Raw genomic sequence first — 23377 nt, forward strand, 5'->3', positions numbered from 1 at the left:
CAGGCCCTTTGAGATACCCCCTCTACATACAGTGGTTTGAATCAGGCATTTGAAATACAGCTATTTGAAATACAGCCATTTTGTGCAAAGATATATTTATTTCAGGCCTACAGTGGTTCAGGCCCTGTGAGATACCACCTCTTCATACAGGAGTTTGAATCAGGCATTTGAAATATAGCCATTTGAAATACAGCCATTTTGTGCAAAGATATATTTACTGCAAGCCTACAGTGGTACAGGCCCTATGAGATACTTCCCTCTACATGCAGGGGTTTGAATCAGGCATTTGAAATACAGCCATTTAAAATACAGCCATTTTGTGCAAATATATATTTACTTTAGGCCTACAGTGGTTCAGGCCCTGTGAGATATTCCCTCTACATACAGGGGTTTGAATCAGGCATTTGAAATACAGCCATTTGAAATACAGCCATTTTGTGCAAAGATATATTTACTTTAGGCCTACAGTGGTTCAGACCGTGTGAGATACTCCCTCTACATACAGGGGTTTGAATTAGTCATTTGAAATACAGCCATTTTGTGCAAAGATATATTTACTTTAGGCCTACAGTGGTTCAGGCCCTGTGAGATACCCCCTCTACATACAGGGGTTTTAATCAGGCATTTGAAATACAGCCATTTTGTGCAAAGATATATTTACTTCAGGCCTACTGTTCTGTCCCCAGGTTAAGATCCAGTTGTTTCTGTCTGTTTAGCAATTGATATTGCATTTACTGTTATAATTAATTTGCATTACATTGTGTGGTAACAGCACTATCTGTTGATGAGTTTAGGTATTTCATCTAGCCTGTTTTTCTCTATGCATTATGGGAGTCCCAGAGCATTGTGGGTAGTTCCTGGTTCTTGCTAATCTTGTGCTGGTACAGCAAGCAGCCACCATCTTATGTCAGGAGCTGCACACTCTCACTGGTTTTTCTGCTACATCATCTGTTATTCTGCCTGTTTTCAAGCATAGTCGGTAAGAGCACTATCTATGTGTCATTTAATGCAGTTTATTATGTTTATTGTATCTGATAGCTCACTGCCATTGTATTATTTCATATACTGAATGTATAGCAGATTATTTTGTGCCTTATGCCATGTACCATGGATATTTATGTTATAAATGCTACTGTTTTATTCTGTAGTTTCACCTTTCCTGTCAGTCTACGAGCAATAAAGAGAACCTTAAAGTGGAACAGTGTCTTTTCTCTCTCAGAGGACGAAAGGTTTAGCTTCATGTCAGATTACACACCGTGCTAACGTGTATGAGGACAGTATAGTGAAACGACTGCTGAGAACAAGCTCTGAAGATCAGACTATACGGAGCCTGCCATTATCCACGCAGAGCCTACTTACGGATATCGCAGCAGTCTCCTACAGTCACAACATTTCTAATAGTCGAGCATCTTCCATTAAGACAAGGTCTCAGATAAGTGGCTCTAAAAGGACATCGATCAGAGAAGCTGCCGCCATTGCCCGCGCAATAGCAGAAGCTGTAAAGGCAAAAGCCAACTTCACAGTACAAGAGATGCAGATAAAGCTGGAGAAAGCGCAACTTGAAGCTTCTCTGAATAGGGAGAAAGCGCAACTTGAAGCGACTCTAGAAAAACTTGCCGCAGATAAAGAGACAGCAGCTGCCATAGCTGAAGCAGAATTTCTAGAAGCCACAGAACTTCAGGAAACCAAGAGTCATCGCAGCATTGTCCATCCAGAAGTTGAATACCAAGATCCAGAACAGCGTACCTTACAATACGTCTATCAACATTCCAAGTCAGACGACGACCCAGATCCACAGCTTAATACAAAGCGGTTTGTTGACAAGCCAAGCCAACCTGCTTATTCGGATCATCAGAAAGTCGACTATCAGTCTCCTTGCAGCAGACTAGATAATACACATCAGAGTGAAACTGCCTACAACAACTTCTCTCCAGAACAGAAAATCAGAAATCTGCCCCTGCTAAGAGAGATGCCCTTTGCTTCAGAACGGTATTACACGGACTGGATTAAACCAGAGACTTCCAACAGGTATGGCCGTGCACCACACATTCACTCTGACAACACACCACCAGCCGGTTCCAGCGCCAATCAAGCCACAATGGACTTTGCCAGGTTCCTTGCTCGACGTGAGCTGGTCACCAAGGGTCTTGTAAAGTTCAGCGACCGTGCTGAGAACTATCGAGCTTGGCGAGCTTCCTTCCAAAATGCCATCAGAGACTTAGGTCTGTCATGTAGTGAGGAACTGGATCTCCTGGTAAAATGACTGGGAAGTGAGTCCGCCGAACACGCTAGAAGGATTAGAGACATCAATGTAAATTATCCAGACATTGGTCTAAAAAGGGTCTGGGATAGACTTGATGAGGTTTATGGCGCAGCAGAGGTCATAGAAAGCGCCTTATTTAAGAGAATTGAGGGCTTTCCTAAAATTAAACCGATATAGGACCTCCTCAGGTCCGTACCTCTGGCAAAGGACGAAGTACTATGCCCTGGAAACAGTACAGGGCCAGCATAAGAGGCATTAACAGTAAACTCATGAGTGAGATAAAGAGGTGAGTGGTATCTATAAGACTAATAATATAGTAAACAGTTACCCCGAATCACACACAAGATCATAAAGAGAGCATCTGAAACTCTCCTTAAAACAGAGGTGTAACGAACAAAGACCACCAACTGCCCAGACCCTTGATCAACACCCGTCTATGAAAACTGTTGTGCCAATTACAATTACAGGGTATGGGAGTTTACAAGTAGAGGTCTACGCAGTCAGCCATACATTCGTTACCCTCGAATCACAGTGAAGGCGGTAATAAATGATCATAACATCTATAAACTACGAAGAGCAAATTCAGTCCTCCTCAGGGATGATGCATCTAGGGGTTAGTTTCCCGTGCTTTTTCTTGGACTTTGAGGATTTGCCACTTCCTACTAATTCCCAAGCAGTAGGAGGCAAGATGTCCTGTGGGATAAGAACGTCGTTTGTAGCCGACCAATCTGGGATGTCCACATCTTGTATCTCCAGTGCTTCAAGAATATCTGGGAGGTCTTTTGGTGATCTTAGGATGAGTTTCTTTTCCTTCCATGTGATAAGCATTCCAAATGGAAAAAGCCATCTAAAGGCGATGCGTCTATATCTTAGGAGGTCTGTGAGTGGTTTCAGGGCACATCTCTTATTTAGAGTAGCAGGGGCAATATCTTGAAAAAGGAGGATTTGAGCGCCTTCATAGATAATATTGTCGCTTTCTCTGGCTCTTTTCATAACAAGATCTTTCTGCGCGAAGTTAAGCAACTTGCAGATGATGTCCCTAGGGGGATCACCCAGTTTGGGTTTGGGATGGAGGGCATCCCTCACCCAGTAGTGCTTTGCAGATTTCTCTAACCGCATTAGGGATGGCCTCGTTAGCAACAGACTCTGGAACCGCTCTGATGCGTATATTATTTCTTCTGCCTCTGTTATCTTGATCTTCAATGTAATCATAGAGGTAATTTATGTGGTTTTGATATACAGAGAGGGCAGCAGAGTTTTTATTTGTGTATTCTGCAACAGCTAATTGAGTGGACTCTAAAGCTTCAACTCTCTGACCCACTTGTCTCATTTCTCGTTTTATTTCAGATAGTTCTTCTAAAACAGGGTTTAAAGCTTTAGTTAAGGCTTGAGAGATGAAAGATCTGGAAATGGGTAGTTCTGAGGCTGTCTCAAAGTATTCTTCTTCTTCACTCTCCCTGTCAGGCTGTGAAGTTAGCTGTTTCTGAGGGTTACTTTTGGAAGTAGAAGAAGGGATCCCCTGATTTGTAGTGTTCTTCTTCATCATGAAACGGTCTAAATCGGACTGAGAAAGAGATGGGGCCTTTTTGTCTGTTTCTGAGAGTCCTGTTCCTCTCCCCTATATCTGCCCACTTTTACCATAAGTGCGTTTGATTTTGCCCTTATAGCGAATTGTGCTCACCACTTCATCTCAGGTTAAAGGAACATCACTACATTGAGGAAATAATGAACAGAAGAAGGGTCTAAGCCCAGGTTCAGGCTGTTAAAACATTCTCTTGATGTGGAATATTGCTGCTGCAAAATTGGTGCTGTGTCAAAATGGGCTACTGTCCCTTTAAATCTGCCGATTTACATGGGCGTAATCCTTATGCTCCTAAGATTGTCCGGATGAACACAGGGGTATTTGAGGTAGTGTGCCTCCACTGATCGGCACTATGAGAGGTGCCAGGGCCAGGATAAGGACCGGTGCAGTGAGGCTCTGTGCTGATGCTACAGCTGAGGCCCAGCGCGGTGTGTCGAGAGTCTTACAGGTGAGTGTCTGTGGCTACACAGTAGATCTGAGCATATAGGGAAAGGGGGGTACCTTAAGTCTTGTGTTCTGGTACCTGTAGGTGGCTTCTCCGCTGCCGGGCGGTCCGGTGTATGGGTCCTCAAAATGGCGCCCGCATGGTGATAGACGTTTTCAGGTGCACTGTCTCGCCGGACACAAAAGCTCACCGGAGCTGCATGCGATGCAGGGCAGAGGTACTACGCCTGGTCGGCCACTGAGCGTGTATTGATATAGACTCCGACGGTCGGTGGGGCACAGAAAGCGGCCGCGCCGGGTCAAATCTAGGCCGCGGATGCACCTCACCACTAGGCCGCAGTAATAATACAGGCCAGGGACCAATCTGCGACCCGAGAAAGGTCTCAAAATGAGGCTGGCAGTGGCTACGGTCCCACAATGTCTGAAATGGGATCTTTTTAAGCTTGATAGGCTATGGATGGGCTGAGATTGTGATCCTCTCAGCAGAGCTGTGCTAAGAGAAGTCTTCCTCCTACCACGGCTAGCCACGCCCCCTATATCAAACCTCTTAATCATTATTTTGTGGAATCCGGTATATCGCACCCCTCAATCAGTATTTTGTGGAAACAGGTATATAGAGCCCCTTAATAAATTTTTTGTGGAAGCAGGTATATAAAAAAACGTATTCAATATTTTGTGGAAGCAGGTATATCGCAAACCTCAATCTGTATTTTGTGGAAGCAGGTATATCAAACCCCTTATTCAATATTTTGTGGAAGCAGGTTTATCACACCCCTCAATCAGTATTAGTTGGAAGCTGGGATATCAATCCCCTTAATCAGTATTTTGTGGAAGCAGGTGTATCGTAGGCCATAATCAATATTTGGTGGAAGCAGGTATATCAATCCCCTTAATCAATATTTTGTGGAAGCAGGTATATAGAACCCCTTATGTAATATTTGGTGGAAGCAGGTATATCGCAACCCTCAATCTGTATTTTGTGGAAGCTCGTATATCAATCCCCTTAATCAGTATTTTGTGGAAGCTGGTGTATCGCAGAGCTCAATCAGTATTTGGGGGTAGCTGGTGTATCAAAACCCTTAATCAATATTTTGTGGAAGCAGGTATATCAAACCTCTTATTCAATATTTTGTGGAAGCAGGTTTATCACACCCTTAAATCAGTATTTGTAGAAAGCCGGGATATCAATCCCCTCAATCAGTATTTGGTGGAAGCTCGTATATCAAACCCCTTAATCAGTATTTTGTGGAAGCAGTATATTACAGGCCTCAATTAATATTTGTTGGAAGCAGGTGTATCAATCCTCTTAATCAGTATTTTGTGGAAGCAGGTATCTCACAGGCCTCAATCAGTATTTGGTGGAAGCAGGTATATAAAACACCTTAATCACTATTTTTTGGAAGCAGTTGTATAGTAGGCGTCAAACAATATTTGGTAAAACAGGTATATTAACCTCTTCCGGACATAGGGCGTACAGGTACGCCCTTATCTCCTGGTACTTACGGACACAGGGCGTACCTGTATGCCCTGTGTATTTTGGATCACTGGCGAGCGGTGATCAGAACCCGGTGCCTGCTCAAATCATTGAGCAGGCACCTGGGGCAAATGCGCCGGGGGGTCCTGTGAACCCCCCGTGTAGGCGATCGCAGCAAACCGCAGGTCAATTCAGACCTGCGTTTTGCTGCGTTTCCTGGTTATTCGGGTCTCTGAGGACCTGATAACCTGGAACAGGATGGTGATCGGTGGTGTGATTTTACCCCACCAATCACCATCCTGCGATCCTGAGTGGTGATGGTGACATCACCTCTCAGGATCACTTCTGATTAGTAGGAGGGCGGGTTGGCGGCAGTTTCAAATGATAGCAGCGCTCCTCTCCTCCTCCTTTTGTGTCCGGAGCCCGAGTAGAGAGGAGCGTTGCTGCTGCACGTGCGATCTGTGCCCCAGCACCCATCCTTGCCCCCAGGACCCGATCTGTGCCCCAGCATCCCCATCTTTATCATCAGGTAATTAGGGAAAGTATAGGGAAAGGTTGGGCTAGGCAGGGATATAAAAGGGAAAGTTAGTGGTAAAAAAAAGTTTGGTTGCATCACCCTAAGTAGGGTGTCTGGGGTCTGTTAGGAAATCTCAACGTCCCACTTGGTACCCCTGGCACCAAACTTCTAGTATCGGCTTGGTTTGAGTCTTGTTCTGACGTCAGGAGAGCGCTTCACTCAGTAGGGAATAAAAGACACAACAATGGTGTACTGAAGGAACACTCTGAAGTTTATTTTTAATGCACACAGGTTATATAGAGGGGGTTTTACCCCCTTTATTAGCATATCAACGTAAGTTGTTTATTCAACCTATCATATTAACACGTTCTATTCTACAGACAGTAAAAGAGAAACAAAAACGGAACTTCCATATTAGGAATATTGTCCGGGAGTAGTGCCAAAGAGATAAGATTCAGGGTTACAGAGAATAGGAACTTAACAGCAATCAGAGTTAGTTTCTAACAGAGAAATGAAACTTAAAGGGCTTCTGTCAGCCCACTAAACCGTTTTTTTTTTTTTTTTTGTTTAATAATAATCCCTACACTGCGATCTCTGCATACATAAGTAAAATAATAATTTTCGTTCAGTAGAATTTGATAAAACGCTATTTTTATAATATGTAAATTACCTTGCTACCAGCAAGTAGTCATTGGCGCAGGCGCATTGAGGATGGAGCGGCCGAGTGAGTGGCCGCTTCTCAGTGCGCCTGCGCAGATTGAAGATAGGTACGGCCGCGGCGCAGGCGCCAGATATTGAATGAAAACAGACAGGGCAAGCAGAGAACGATTCCGTTCCCTGGCCCTGTCAATCACAATGCGGAGGGGGCGTCATTAGGGTCGGAGGATGCGGCTGCTACCAGCAAGTAGCCGCCCTACTTGCTGGTAGCAAGGTAATTTACATATTATAAAAATAGCGTTTTATCAAATTCTACTGAACGAAAATTATTATTTTACTTATGTATGCAGAGATCGCAGTGTAGGGATTATTATTAAACAAAAAAAAAAACGGTTTAGTGGGCTGACAGAAGCCCTTTTAAATCACCTTTCTTTCCCATTCTGACATTCAGTTTGGAGTTCAGGAGATTGTCTTGACCAGGACCACAACCCTACATGCATTGAAGCAACTGCCATGTGATTGGTTGACTAGATAATCTCATTAATGAGAAATAGAACAGGTGTTCCTAATAATTCTTTAGGTGAGTGTAGAATTGGGATGTTATCTAATAATATACTACTCAAATAGTGTATTTGTGTGCTGCACAAATTTATACACTTTCACTGCTTTACCTCTGCTACACACAGTGAGAAAAAAATAAAATAAATAAATTATATATATATATATATAATTTTTATTTTTTTTTTAAACTGGTGTGAGTATAGACAAGTTGACACCAAAACGACATATAGAAGCAGGGTATTATCTACTAATACACTACTGGAGAAATGTAGCCGCTTTCACTGCGTTACCTCTGCTAGACACAGTGATAAAATTAAAAATATTTTTTTTATTTTTAAACTGGTGTATAGACCAGTTGACAACAAAACAACATATTGAAGCAGGGTGTTATATACCTTCTTCCACATACACTGCGCTTCTCTATAGACTTTTGTCACCGGGTTATTTAAAAAATGACAGGCAGAGGAAGAGGCAGGCATTTTCGTAGGGGTGGTAGGGGTAGGGCAGGAGCACCAGGCCGGAGCCAAAGTGAGAAGTTGCATAAGGTGCGTTCAATTTCGTCAAAGGACGCACCAGACTTGGTTGAGTAGCTCACTCAGCCTTCCACTTCTCTACCCTCATCATCCTCTCTATCTGCACCCTCTTCAATCTCTGCTGTGTGCACCCCCAAAGACACCACCACCAACACCACCACCATCATATACCCTCCACTTGAGTCACAGGAAGTTTTTTCCGATCCATCACAAGACATTTCAGATGCGCAGCCATTCTTGGCATCGGATCAGGAAGAGGAGGTAGCAAGTGCAACAGCCGCCACTGAGCAGTCTGACGACAGTACCCAGATCAGTCCAAGGAGGTTGGTCCCCGCTGTTGCTGCCTACTCCGAGATATCTAACGTTAGTGGTTGGGAAGGTGACGTCGATGATGTTGTGTCTATGGACGTAACGTGGGTGCCCACAAGAGAGGAAGAGATGGGGAATTCAAAGGGAGAGATGGACCAGAAGATAGGTAGGAGAAGCAGGCCGAACTTACATTGCACAGGAGGGACAAACCAAGTGCTCATGAACAGCCATCATATCATGGAGATGCGCCCTTTGCAGTTTGGCCAATTTGGCCTTCAATGTCTTCATTCCTGTTTGAAAAAAAATTAAAATGAACATTATTTGCAACTCTTATTAAACCTTTAATTTGTGGTGCATATGACTTTATGATCGCTTGCTATTACACATTTTTGTGAGAAAAGCTGTCCATAAAATTGCCTTTTTTAACAGTTGTAAATTTTTGTTTAAAAAGGTGTCCAACTAAGGGGTTATTTGGTATGATATTTTTAGACAGCTGGTTGTTACAGGTGCGGCCAAACCTATTATTTTTCCTTATTATATAGTAAATTGTCTTTTACACAATAAAAGCATTGTTGAACCAAAAACAATTCATGTTTTACTGTCTCCATATTTTGAGAGCCAAATTATTGATTTTATGTGCCAATTGTCTAACAGTTGGGTCTCATTTTTAGCAGAATGCACTGACCAATTGTTACTATTTTGGGGGGCATATGCCTCTTTAGCTAGCTTGGTGTTGCACTTTTAGTGATGTTAGGTTGAATAAATTCATATTTTCTTAATTTTTTTTATTATTTTTTATTTATTTAAATTGTTCACCGGAGGGGTAATATCATATGATATTTTTATATAGACAGTCGATATGTAGACTGCGGTACAAAATATGTCTGTTTGTCTATTGTTTACCTTTTTTTTATTTAAAGTCTTTATACACATTGACGATTTAAATCTCAATACGTTAGTTAATGATCTTTATGATCATTATATGGTATATTAGTTAGTTATATTTCAGTACATTATCATTTTATTTTGTTTGTTAATGATAATTCAATTGAGTTTAATATTATTTATTTGTTAAATCAATGGTTTTAAAGTAGATTAAAGAGTTATTGGCCAGTGTTCTTTTTTTGTATTACTAGAGTGTATGTTGTCGCCTCATTGTCGGCAGTTTTTTAATGTTTATGTACATGTTATGGATACATAATCATATTGCTATGTGCACATATTTACCCTCCTGCCGGGGGCTGGTGATCATCTCCTCTTCCTCCGAGTCCTGAGATGGGGTGGTGCTGGAGTGTACAGCACTTTCCACCTCCTTCACTTCTCCCACATCTGGTGGGGGTGGCTCAATAGGCTGGGAGGGTCCGGCCTCCACCTCCTCTTCCTCCTCTACCTCCACAACCTCCACCGGTCGCCTTTTCCGAATGGAGGGAATAGGAATGTCTGTGATCACAAAATGTTCAGATTTTATATAAACAACTACAAAATCTTAAGAACATTTGATATAAAGATATTCCAATATGGAGGGATCTATATATAATTGCAGTGGCTGCCAGCTTTATGATGCATAACTCAATCCAAAATTAACAGTATGAAAAAAGACATCCCCTCCACAGTGTCTTGATGGAACAATAGGGCGAGAGGAGACCCATGGGATGGAATTATCTCCTCAGAGTATCATAGGATGATATAATTCTCTACACCAGAGACGGCTACCTGTTAATCCCATCACTAACACAATAGGACAACGGGACAAATAAACCAACACATTCATTTGGAGTCTCTGAGCAGAGTTAACCCTTATTGCGTTTATGGATTCACACCATGCTACTTTAATGGGGAATACGAAAAATGTGACCTATAAACTCAACCAAAAAATAATGGTTTATAGTTCCCTCTCAACCAAATAGGCTGGAGTGGGTGTCTCCATAATCCTGTGTCCAAAGCCTGTAGGAAGGAGGGTAGGCCTCAGGCTTCTACTGCAGACACAGTGATGGTTCAGTTCGTCACTTGTCTGGCACAAAGCCAACAACACATCACATCACCCAAAGAACATCATCCCCACAATGAAACATGGTGGTGGCAGCATCATGCTGTGGGGATGTTTTTCAGCAGCCGGGACTGGGAAACTGGTCAGAGTTGAGGGAAAGATGGACAGGTATATTCTTGAGCAAAACCAGTCCCACTCTGCTTCCAGCAGGACAATGACCCCAAACACACTGCTGAAGCAACACTTGAGTGGTTTAAAGGGAAACATATAAATGTGTTGGAATGGCCTAGTCAAAGCCCAGATCTCAATCCAATAGAAAATCTATGGTCAGACTTAAAGATTCCTGTGCAAAACATCAAATTTGAAGGAGCAGAATCAGTATTGCAAGGAGGAATGGGCAAAAACGCCTGTGGTAAGATGTGACAACTGCTCATAGAGACTTATCCAAAGCAACTTGGAGCTGTGATTGCCGCAAAAGGTGGCTATACAAAGTATTGACTTTAGGGGGGTGCATAGTTATGCACATTGACCTTTTCTGTTATTTTGTCCTATTAGTTGTTTGCTTTACAATTAACCAATTTAACCCCTTAAGGACTCAGCCCTATTTCACCTTAAGGACTTGGCCATTTTTTGCAAATCTGACCAGTGTCACTTTAAGTGCTGATAACTTTAAAACGCTTTGACTTATCCAGGCCGTTCTGAAATTATTTTTTCGTCACATATTGTACTTCATGACAGTGCTAAAATTGGGTCAAAAAATTTAATTTTTTTGGCATAAAAACATACGATATTTACCAAAAATTTAGAAAAATGTGCAAATTTCAAAGTTTCAGTTTCTCTACTTCTGTAATACATAGTAATACCCTCAAAAATTGTGATGACTTTAAATTCCCCATATGTCTACTTCATGTTTGTAGCATTTTGGGAATTATATTTTATTTTTTGGGGATGTTACAAGGCTTAGAAGTTTAGAAGCAAATCTTGAAATTTTTCAGAAATTTACAAAAACCCAATTTTTAGGGACCACTACAGGTCTGAAGTCACTTTGCGAGGCTTACATAATAGAAATCGCCCAAAAATAACCCCATTCAATAAACTACACCCCTCAAGGTATTCAAAACTGATTTTACAAACTTCGTTAAACCTTTAGGTGTTGCACAAGTTATTGGCAAATGGGGATGAAATTTGAGAATTTCATTTTTTTGCCTAATTTTCCATTTTAACCCATTTTTTCCACTAACAAAGCAAGGGTTAACAGCCAAACAAGACTGTATCTTTATTGCCCTGACTCTGCCGTTTACAGAAACACCCAATATGTGGCCGTAAACTACTGTACGGCCACACAGTAGGGCGTAGAGGGAAAGGTGCGCCGTATGGTTTTTGGAAGCCAGATTTTGCTGGACTGGTTTTTTGACACCATGTCCCATTTGAAGCCCCCCTGATGCACCCCTAGAGTAGAAACTCCATAAAAGTGACCCCATCTAAGAAATTACACCCCTCAAGGTATTCAAAACAGATTTTCCAAACTTTGTTAACCCTTTAGGTGTTGCACAAGATTTAATGGAAAATAGAGATACAATTTCAATTTTTTTTTCCAGTTACAAAGCAAGGGTTAACAGCCAAACAAAACTCATTATTTATGGCCCTGATTCTGTAGTTTACAGAAACACCTCATATGTGGCCGTAAACTACTGTACGGGCACACAGTAGGGCGTAGAGGGAAAGGTGCACTGTATGGTTTTTGGAAGCCAGATTTTGCTGGACTGGTTTTTTTGACACCATGTCCCATTTGAAGCCCCCTGATGCACCCCTAGAGTAGAAACTCCAAAAAAGTGACCCCATTTTAGAAACTACGGGATAGGGTGGCAGTTTTGTTGGTACTAGTTTAGGGTACATATGATTTTTGGTTGCTCTATATTACACTTTTTTGTGCGGCAAGGTAACAAGAAATAGATAATTTGGCAAATTTTTTTTTTTGTTATTTACAACATTCATCTGACAGGTTAGATCATGTGGTAATTTTATAGAGCAGGTTGTCACGGACGCGGCGATACCTAATATGTATACAATTTTTTTTATTTATGTAAGTTTTACACAATGATTTCATTTTTAAAACAAAAAAAATGTTTTAGTGTCTCCATAGTCTAAGAGCCATAGTTTTTTCAGTTTTTGGGCGATTTATCTTAAGTAGGGTCTCATTTTTTGCGGGATGAGATGACGGTTTGATTGGCACTATTTTGGGGTGCATATGACTTTTTGATCGCTTGCTATTACACTTTTTGTGACATAAGATGACAAAAAATTGCTTTTTTTTACACCTTTTTTTTTTTTTTTTTACGGTGGTCATCTGAGGGGTTAGGTCATGTGATATTTTTATAGATCCGGTCGATACGGACGGAATACCTAATATGTATACTTTTTTTTTATTTATGTAAGTTTTACACAATGATTTCATTTTTGAAACAAAAAAAATCATGTTTTAGTGTTTCCATAGTCTAAGAGCCATAGTTTTTTCAGTTTTTGGGCGATTATTTTGGGTAGGGTATGATTTTTGCGGGATGAGATGATGGTTTGATTGGTACTATTTTGGCGACTTTTTTGATCACTTTTATTACCTTTTTTGGGAAGTAAGGTGGGCAAAATTTCAATTTCCTAATAGTTTTTATTTTTTTATTTTTATGGCGTTCAACCGTGCGGGGAAAGTAACATGACCGTTTTATAGATCAGTTCGTTATGGATGCGGCGATACCAAACATGTGTAGGGAATTTTTTTTTTTTTTCATTTTTAATCAGTGATAAATGTGTTTTTTGATTTTTACATTTTTTTCACTTTTTTTTTGACCCAGACCCACTTGGTTCTTGAAGATCCAATGGGTCTGATGTCTGTATAATACAGTACAGTACAATATATACTGTACTGTATTTTACTTACACTTTGTCTGAACAGATCTCTGCCTTTAGCACAGATCTGTTCAGCACCATGGACAGCAGGATGCCTGAGACGGCTCAGTACTGGTCAGAACTTCGCAGACGGGGAAGAGTAATGACGGGGCTGTCGGGGGGCTGTCTGGGAGCTCTCTCCCTCTCCATCGGGGGGCTGCAAAGGCACATGCAGCCCCCCAATGGGAGAGGGAGCTCCCTCTTACTGTTAACTTTTTCCATACAGCGGTCTGTACGGACCGCGGTATGGAAAGGGTTAAACAGCTGACATCTGCACAGATGTCAGCCATTTATACCAGGGTGTCAGCAATGTGCTGACACCCTGGTATACCCACTGGCCACCAACGAATTTTCAAGAGGAGGCGGGCGGGGGATCGCGATCCCGCCTGCCTCCCGCACCGCCCCGACCGCCCACAACTCCCCCCCCCTGCACCACCCGCCGGCAAAAAATCATGCAGGGGTGCAGGGGGGGATGCAAAATCTTCATTTTAGGGACACTAAAGTTTCTGATCCCCGCGGTCAGGGACCACGGGGATCAGAAACTGCAGAAAGCGCAGCAAACCGCAGGTCTGAATTGACCTGCGGTTTGCGGCGATTGCCGACACGGGGGGTCACATGACCCCCCCCTGGCGTTGTGACAGGATGCCGGCTGAATGATTTCAGCCGGCATCCCGTTCCGATTAACCCCCACGGCGCCGGAATAACAATTTAAAGTTAGGACGTACCGGTACGCCCTGAGTCCTTAAGGACTCGGGAAATAGGGCGTACTGGTACGCCCTGCGTCCTTAAGGGGTTAAAAGAAGGTCAAAGTTGTGGGCATGTTCTACAAATTACATGATGGAAATCCTCAAACAATCCATGTTAATTCCAGGGGGTGAGGCAACAAAAAAAAAGAACAAAGTCAAGGGGGGGTGAATGCTTTTGCTTAGCATTGTATACATTACAGAGTGTTGGCAAAACATACAAAAGTTATTTACGTATGTACCTGGGCATTTTTCCTCCCGGATTCTTTTAATGCAACGGGGCTGACTTCTTTTCATGTCTGACCATTTTTTTTTAAATGGCCAGACGGCGGTGTGAGCGACCCATTTTGTTCCACATTTTATAGGCCAACTGGCGCACGAGTTGCATCCCGGGGAGAGGAACCAGCTGTACACCCCATACCATACCGTCACTTCACTAGACAGGTACATCTCTGCTTATCTGGACAGTATCTGATAGCTCAGACCCCACCCACATACAGTCATAATACAATCCCATCTTCTAAACGTAACAGTAAGGCCGCATGCACACGGGCATGTTTTTTCAAAACTACGGACCGTACAGACCCATCCTGCCGTCATGCAGAGTGGACAAGTGCACGGCGTCATTGATTGCTATGACGACGTGCGCTTCCAGGCCACCACCGCTGTACTGTGATACACTTGTATGATCTATACAAGTGTATTACTGTACAGTGGTGGCGGCAAGAAGCGCACGGCATCATAGCGAGTTAGCATTAGCAACCAATGAAGCCGCGCGCTCGGCCACTCTGCAGGGTAACTGTCACGAGTAGAGTCACGGGAATCAAGATAGAGCAGAGGCGCACCCCCTGAGCTGCCACCCTGTCCCCTGTCCCTGCCTACTTGCACCACCCGCCCTAGGTGATGGAGCGCAACTGGGTGACAGTCCCTAACCTACTAAGTGCAAGCAGAGAGAAAGAGACAGCAGGGAAGAGGACAGCCACTGAGAAGTTACAATAAGAGGACAAGAGGTAGAACAAAAACGGAAGGCGAGGCGGGTCAACTAGCCGAGGTCAGTCCAGGAGGTCACGTCAGAACAAGGGAAGAGGCAAAGACAAATCCGTAAACAAGCCGAGGTCAAAATCCGAGAGGTAGCGTCAAGGTACAAGGAGCAGGCAGAAGAGGTGTCAAGAGGCAGATCGAGGTTCAATTCCAGAGGTAGCTTAACAATAAAGTACACAGCCTATAGGACGAAAATCACAGGCAACCTGTAGCCAGCAGGCCGCCTGTATTTATAGTGGGGAGTGAGGGTCATGTGACATGGCCGGCATCACATGACTGACAGACAGACAAGTCGAGCACCGAGTGATCAGCTCGGCGCTCAAGGCAGACCTAGGAGCAGGGAGCCTCCCAGCTAGCAAAGCCGCCCTGGGAACGAGGCCAAACACAGATCCTCGCTCCTGAAGCTAAGCAGCAGGTCTGCGGCTGATGGGAGACCGAGTGCGCCTTCGGCGCCCCATTACAGTAACCTAACATAGTGGGTGTAATGTCACAGGAATACTTAGTGCAAAAATCAATAATATCTAGTGCGACGTTACAAAATGTGAAGTTTGGTGCATTTAAGAAAAATGAAGGTCGCACTGGCGATTTTTTTATAGCACTCTTTATGCATATAAAGCGATTGTTCAGACTTGCATGTGAAATGTAATCAAATACACTACTTTAATGTAAGATTACTTACAGTCACCAGGAGTTCTTCCTCATTGAACTTCGCTCCAACCATCACATCCATCTATTTGCTAGTCGGTGTAAAACAGTTCCTGTACGCCACGCCTTCAGAATGCATGTGATCTTGCGATTAATACTTGCGGATAAAAAAAAATGCTTGCAGATCGTAAAATCGCTTAATACTTCTAGTATGTCAGTGTCCATGTTGTGGGACTATGTGTGCACATTTACACATGTGTGCACAAGTATTTTGTGGCTGCAAATATGACCTGGAGGTTTCTCATGTTCGCATGCCATTAAAATGAATGGGACCCACCGCGAACCTGCGGGTCGCAAACATTTGAGCGAGTTCGAGCGATCGCGTTCGCGAACCGTCCCATCTGATGTTCGTCCATCACTACATATAACTGAACCACTGAACAGCAAATACACCCTTATTTTTTTCTACTTATACACTCCACAAAATGCTTTAGAACATATAACTGCACCGCTGAACAGCAAATAGGCCCTTACTTTTTTCCACTTATAAACGACACAAAAGGCTTTAGAATTTATAACTGCACCGCTGAATGGCAAATATATATTTCTTTTTTCCACTTATACACTCCACAAAATGCTTTAGAACATATAACTGCACCGCTGAACAGCAAATAGGCCCTTACTTTTTTCCACTTATAAACGACACAAAAGGCTTTAGAATTTATAACTGCACCGCTGAATGGCAAATATATATTTCTTTTTTCCACTTATACACTCCACAAAAAGCTTTAGAACATATAACTGCACCGCTGAACAGCAAATATACTTTTCTTTTGCCACTAATACATGACAAAAAGGGCTTTAGAACATATAACTTCACTGCTGAAAGCCAAATATATTTTACTTTTTCACACCTATACACTTCACAGAAGGGCTTTAGAACATATAACTGATCCGCTGAACAGCAAATACACCCTTATTTTTTTCTACTTATACACTCCACAAAAGGCATTAGAACATATAACTGCACCGCTGAACAGTAAAATAGGCCCTTACTTTTTTCCACTTATAAACGACACAAAAGGCTTTATAATATATACCTTCACTGCTGAACAGCAAATATCTTTTTCTTTTTTCCACTTATACACTCCACAAAAGGCTTTAGAATTTATAACTGCACCGCTGAATGGCAAATATATTTATCTTTTTTCCACTTATACACTCCACAAAAGGCTTTAGAACATATAACTGCACTGCTAAATGGCAAATATATTTTTCTTTTACCACTAATACATGACATAATTTTCGCACTTCACCACAACGGCTAATAGACCCTTTTTTTCCCACTAATACAAGCCAAAAAATGCTTTAGAACATATAACTGCACCGCACAAGGGCAAATAAGACGTAGAAATATTTCCTTGTAATAAACCTTGCTAATGGCTGTATCAAACAGCACTTGCACCCCAATAACAAGAATGGTTTGCTGGAATTACAAAGCTGTATAATGGCAATTTGGATCCCCGGTCAGTGTAGCAAGGTGTAATAGGATTGTTCCTGTCTCTACTGAACTCTGTTCTACAAAAATGTTGTGGAATGATTCCTCCCTATCCTTTCCCTACACCTTGAATAATCTTTCCCTGAACTTGTAAATCGTGTTTTTAGCACAATGAAGTCTTTCTTAGCAATGTCCCTAGTACTTGCTGATGTCTCTCCCTGCACTAAGTACACTGGAAAATGGCAGAATCCAAGATGGCTGAGGCTATTTATAGGGTTGTGACATCACAGGGCTGGCTGGCTGCTGATTGGCTCCATGCATAGCATTATGGGTGATCTCGCATTCTCAGAGTTCCTTGCTCCATGTCCTCACGTGTGCAACAGCCATTTTAGGAAAAAATTTGATTTGTTACCACGAAGCGTGAAGAAATTCAGATTCAGTGCAAATCAAATTTTTCCTTAAATTCGGATCGAATTCCCCTTCGTCATCTTCGATTAGCTCATCTCTAATAAGCTTCTTCCAAAAAAATAACAATCATAATTCACCACAGAACGGCTAATAGGATGTAGGTATATTTCCTATTAATACACCACGTAAATGGCTGTAGTACAATGTAACTTCACCTTAGAACGGCAATTAAGACTTATTATTATTTCTATTAATACACCCCAAAAAAAGAAATATAGCAATCACAATTCACTGCAAAACGGCTAATAGGACGTACATATATTTCCTTTTAATACACAACGTAAATTGCTGTAGTACAATATAACTTCACCGCAGAACGGCAATTAAGGCATATATTTTTTCGGATTAATGAACTGCCTCCAAAAAAATAACCATCACAATTCACAGCAAAACGGCTAATAGGACGTACAAATATTTCCTATTAATACACCCTGTAAATGGCTGTAGTACAATGTAACTTCACCGCAGAATGGCAATTATGACATATATTTTTTCCGATTTAATAAACCCTCCCCCAAAAAATTACAATTCACCGCAGAATGGCTAATAGGACATAGGTTTATTTCCTTTCAATACACCCTATAAATGGCTGTAGTACAATGTAACTTCACTGCAGAATGGCAATTAAGACATATTTTATTCCTATTAATACACCCCAAACAAGAAATATAACAATCACAATTCACCGCAGAACGGCTAATAGGATGTACGTATATTTTCTTTTAATACACCACGTAAATGGCTGTAGTACAATATAACTTCACCGCAGAACGGCAATTATGACATATATTTTTTACAATTATCAAACCCCCCCAAAAAAAAATCACAATTCACCGAAGAACCGCTAACAGGATGTACTTATATTTCCTTTTAATACACCACATAAATGGCTGTAGTGCAATGTAAGTTCACCGCAGAATGGGAATAAAGACAGATATGTTTTCCGATTAATAACCCCCCCCCCCCCAAAAAAAAAAATATATATAACACATAACTCCCTGAACTAAGTACACTGGAAAATGGCAGAATCCAAAATGGCTAAGGCTATTTATAGGGCTGTGACATCACAGGGGCTGGCTGGATGCTGATTGGCTGCATGCATGGCATTGTGGGTGATCCCTCGTTCCCAGAGTTCTTTGCTCCATGTCCTAATGCATGCAGTAGCCATTTTAGGAAATAATGTGATTCGTTACCACGAAGCGTGAGGAAATTTGGATTCAGTGCAAATAAAATTTTTACTGAAATTCTGATTGAATTCCACTTTGTCAACTTCAATTCGCTCATCTCTATTAAATTTTGCTCCACTGCACATTTGTATGAAACAAGATATTTAACCATGGCATCATACTGATGCTATGTAATGCAACAGCTAACAGAAGGCATTCACTATGATACATTTTTCTCCACTGTACACTTACAGTATGTACAGGGCAAAAGGTTATACCGTCCTGGCATATGGACACAACATAACTTTATCACTAAATTAAGGGAAAAACTTTGAATGTGGGTGCACTAAAACATGATGCACACAGCAATTACATCTACCTTATACACTCAGGCACACTAACTGTATCACTAAAATAAGAGAATAACTCAGAATGTGGATCCAGTAGAACATGATGCACACAACGATTACACCTGCCTTTTATACTCAGGCACACTAACTGTATCCCTAAAGTAAGGGATTAACTCTGAATGTGGGTGCACTAGAACGTGACTTTTTTTAATTAAATTTATGTGTACATTTTTATATTTTGTATGTTAATCTTGAAAAATGAAAAATAAAATAAAAAGAACGTGGCGCACACAGTGATTATACTCAACCTACAGTCTCCCTTGCTGTCTCTCTACACTCTCCATACAGTCTAAAAATACTCGCCCTACGATCACCCTGCACTCTCCCTCTCTAATATTCTTTTTAAAACAGTTTTTCGCAACACAGTGAAATGGCAATGACATCACAGGTTATGGCTGGCTGCACAGCATTATAGGTCATATTGCATTCCCAGGCTTTTTACTTTCAATTTGTAAAACATGCAGCCGCCATTTTAGGAAAACGTATTCATTAGCACGAGGAAATACAGATTTATGTCAAATCGGATTTTTACAAAACTTTGGGCCAAATTCCTTTTGGATGGCTCGATTCAACCAAAACTACCAATTAGGGCAAGCCCTCTTTATCACTTACACTCAGTGTTATGTGATCCTCTGTCTTCTTCCTCCCTCATGGTTTGTCTCCATCAATATTAAAAGTATGTTATATGTAAATGGTGCTAGTGACCGTTTTTATGCAATTCATCCAAAAGCTTCAGATTCGTTTGCCAGATGATTTTTTGTGAAATTCATAAATAATCTGATTAGTTTAGAATCTTTTAGCTCATCTCTATAGTGTAAAGTAATGCTGCAATGAGGACTCTTTCATTCCACAGTGAAAGACCGCAATAGTACTGAGCACTGTGATGTTTTGTGCTGCACTGTGGTATTTGGTTCTGCTGGAGTGATAATTTTGTGCTGCACTATGGTATTGATCACCCTGTCCACTTCTGTTGTCCCTGCATACATGTATTATCCCACCTTCTGTCAATTTGGACCCACCTACAACAAGGGTCTCTCTTTTCATTTTTTTTTGTTTGTTTTTGTTTATTTTTTTATTTATTTTTTGTTTTGCTTTATAGACCACTTTCCAAGTCTACTGCCCCAGGTGATAAATTTGGTGAATGGCTAGAAATGTTTGCCTATGTTAATACCAACTACAGTATTGGTTGGTTTACTTTGAAACATAATTGTACTGTAGCACAATTTTGGTACAAAAAGTTGCATCTTAGGCCATGCCCCCCTTCCCCCTAAGCCATGCTTTTCCAAGCCAACTCCTTGGCGAACTAGGTGCAGTAAATTTGTTACAACTTTTTTCCGCTATTTATTGCAATGTCTAGGTGCACTTACATTCGTAAAAGTGTGACATTATGTATTGTTTTATTTAGGCTGTATGTTATTGTACATGTAAACAACATTTACATTATTATCTTTGCATCTTTACTTTCCAGTTCGCCTTGGAACCTAACTATTTGCACATATGGCCAAGAAATACATTTATGATGATTGCATTGCCCAATTTGGTAAGTTATCAATATTTTAATGATTGCATTGAAGTGTTCCTACAAAAAATCATGACAAGAACTTCATAAGTATTAAGAACTTCATTGTATATTAAATGTAGTGACCCACCAGGAAATCTCCCTGTAGAGTCTGTAGCCAGTCTACCACTGTTAAGGACTACAGTATATACAGGTATGAAAAGGACCAGCAACAGTGTTGGACTAAGGCCTTAGGCCACTTGCACACGAACGTTGTGCATCCGTTCCGTGCAATTTGCGGTCCCCAATGCACGGGCAACGTCCATGTGGCCACTGGGACGGATCGAGACCCATTCAACTTGAATGGGTCCGTGATCCGTCCGCACTGCAAAAAAATAGAACAGTTCTATTTTTTTGTTGTGCTGAGGCACAGACAGAAACACCACGGAAGCACTCTGTAGTGCTTCCGTGGGGATCTGGTCCCTGCTTCCGTTCTGCATCTCTGTGATTGTGGACCCATTCAAGTGAATAAGTCCGCATTCGTGATGTGGAGTGCATATGGGCCAGCGCCAGTGTATTGCGGACCCTCCGTATGCGGGCCACAATACGGCCACGGGCACACAACGTTCGTGTGCAAGTGGCCTTACTCACACAGTCAGTATTCGGTCAGTGATTTCCATCAGTGATTGTGAGCTAAAAGCAGTTGGGGGTCTAAACAGAGAGCAGGGCTCGTTCACACGACCACGTGAAGCCCGTGCTGTGGACCGCAAATTGCGGTCCGCAATGCACGGGCACCGACCGTGGCCCAGCCGCATGGGGATTGTGGTCCCATTCACCTGAATGGTTCTGCGATCGCTCCGTTCTGCAAAAAGATAGAGCATTTTCTATCTTTTTGCAGTGCGGAGGCACGGAACCCCAGAAAGCACTCCGTAGTGCTTCCGTAGTGTTCCGTTCCGTGTTTCCGTTCCACATCTCCGGATTTGCGGACCCATTGAAGTAAATGGGTCCGCATCCGTGATGCGGAATGCAGATGGAATGGTGCCCGTGTATTGCTGATCCGTAAATGCGGTCCGCAATACGGTAACGGTCAGCACACGTTCGTGTGAATGAGCCCTTATACTGTATTTCTTTGTAGCCTCCACTCCTAGTTTTGTCTCACAATCACTGATGGAAATCACTGACCAAAATACTGACATGTGAATAAGGCCTAACACAATTTTGATAATCTTATACTGAAGGCAGCATTTTATAGAGCAGGAGGAGATTGATATATAGTTTCATGGGAAAAGATTCTGTAAAACTTGTATGTTATTCATTTAAATTCCTGCCCATTCTGGGCTTTGAAGTCCCGGAGGCAGTCCTGTCAGTGATTGACAGTTATCTCTGTATGCACAGGTAAGGCTTTCAATCACTGATAGGACTGCCTACTTGACATCAAAGCCAAGAAGTTAAATGAATAAATTACAGGTTACACAAAACTATATATCAATCTGCTCAGCTCCTTCTGCTATACAACATGCTACGTTCAAATTATTTAGCACTTCCATGCTGACAGGTTCCCTTCAAGGTGATCTGTTTATTTCTCAACCACTATAAGTGCTGCCTGCACACAGTGCAGATTACATGTGGAAAAGCTGCAGCGTAATAAGTACCAGCAAAGTGTATGACAAGTGTACCCTGCTTTTTTTTCTTCTTAGGTGCGAATATTGGCCTGCTATGCAGATTTTAAAATCCTCAGCATGTCAATTTGCTGCATTATTTTTTTTTGTGCGGATTTCACCCCTTTCAATGGAAGGGTGAGATCTTTGCCAAAACCGCATTAAATTTGCACGGAAAACTGCACAACCAAACACATCAAAACTGCAATAACTAGTGCAGATTTCATGCTGATTTTCTGCATACAAATCTACATAGTGTGCAAGTACACTAAGGCCTTCTGCACATGACCATAACTGTTTTTGAGGTCTGCAAAACACAGATACCAATCGGTTGCGTTCTGCATTATGTGGATCAGTGCATCCTACCCTCTGATAAAATTGCCTATTCTTGTCCACAAAATGGACAAGAATAGGACATGTTCTATTTTTTTTTTTTTTTTTTGCGGGGCCATGGAATGGGAATATTGTGTGCTAATGTAATGACCCAGAATGGCATTACCAACTCTTTTGGACCCCCACTATCTCTATTGGTGTATCATGTGTCATCATATGTATTAAGGCCAGCTGGCCTGTGATTGTGGGAGGGGCTCGTTATTTACTCCTAGCCTATTTAAGGGACACCTCTTACCTGGCTCCATACCATTCAAGGTCAGCGTTGAATGAGGATCCACTTCCGGGTTCTCCCAGACGCCTTCTTGGTTTTTCAGTATCCACAAGTTTTTTCGCGGCAAGCTGTATCCAGGAATCCTGTTACAGGCCATCCGTCCGTCCAGCTTCTCTTTACCCCGGTCATAGTCGTAGATCGCGTCCCAGGGATTCCTAAACCGTAAGTTAAGACCTACCTGTCACGCCAGGACCGGTTCCCACGGCGTCTGGTACAGCACGGGTCCTCACTTTAGGACGGCTATGTTGCATCAGACAGTCTGTTCGTGCAATAATTTTGTGCACTATTCACCTTTTTTTTTTTTTTTTTCTTTTGGAGG

The 23377-nt window shown here is 41.9% G+C and overlaps 1 protein-coding gene across 1 annotated transcript in view; it reads left to right on the top strand.

The window, feature by feature from the left end:
• KMO (kynurenine 3-monooxygenase) overlaps positions 1-23377 on the top strand; it is a 1955166-nt gene that overhangs the window by 831431 nt on the left and 1100358 nt on the right. Inside the window, exon 8 of the mRNA XM_040429299.1 lies at positions 20707-20778. Within this exon, the coding sequence (XP_040285233.1) occupies positions 20707-20778 (72 nt within the window). The remainder of the gene's footprint in view (positions 1-20706; positions 20779-23377) is intronic.

This window comes from Bufo bufo, chromosome 4 (assembly GCF_905171765.1).
Source record: "Bufo bufo chromosome 4, aBufBuf1.1, whole genome shotgun sequence".
Taxonomy (NCBI): Eukaryota; Metazoa; Chordata; class Amphibia; order Anura; family Bufonidae; genus Bufo; species Bufo bufo.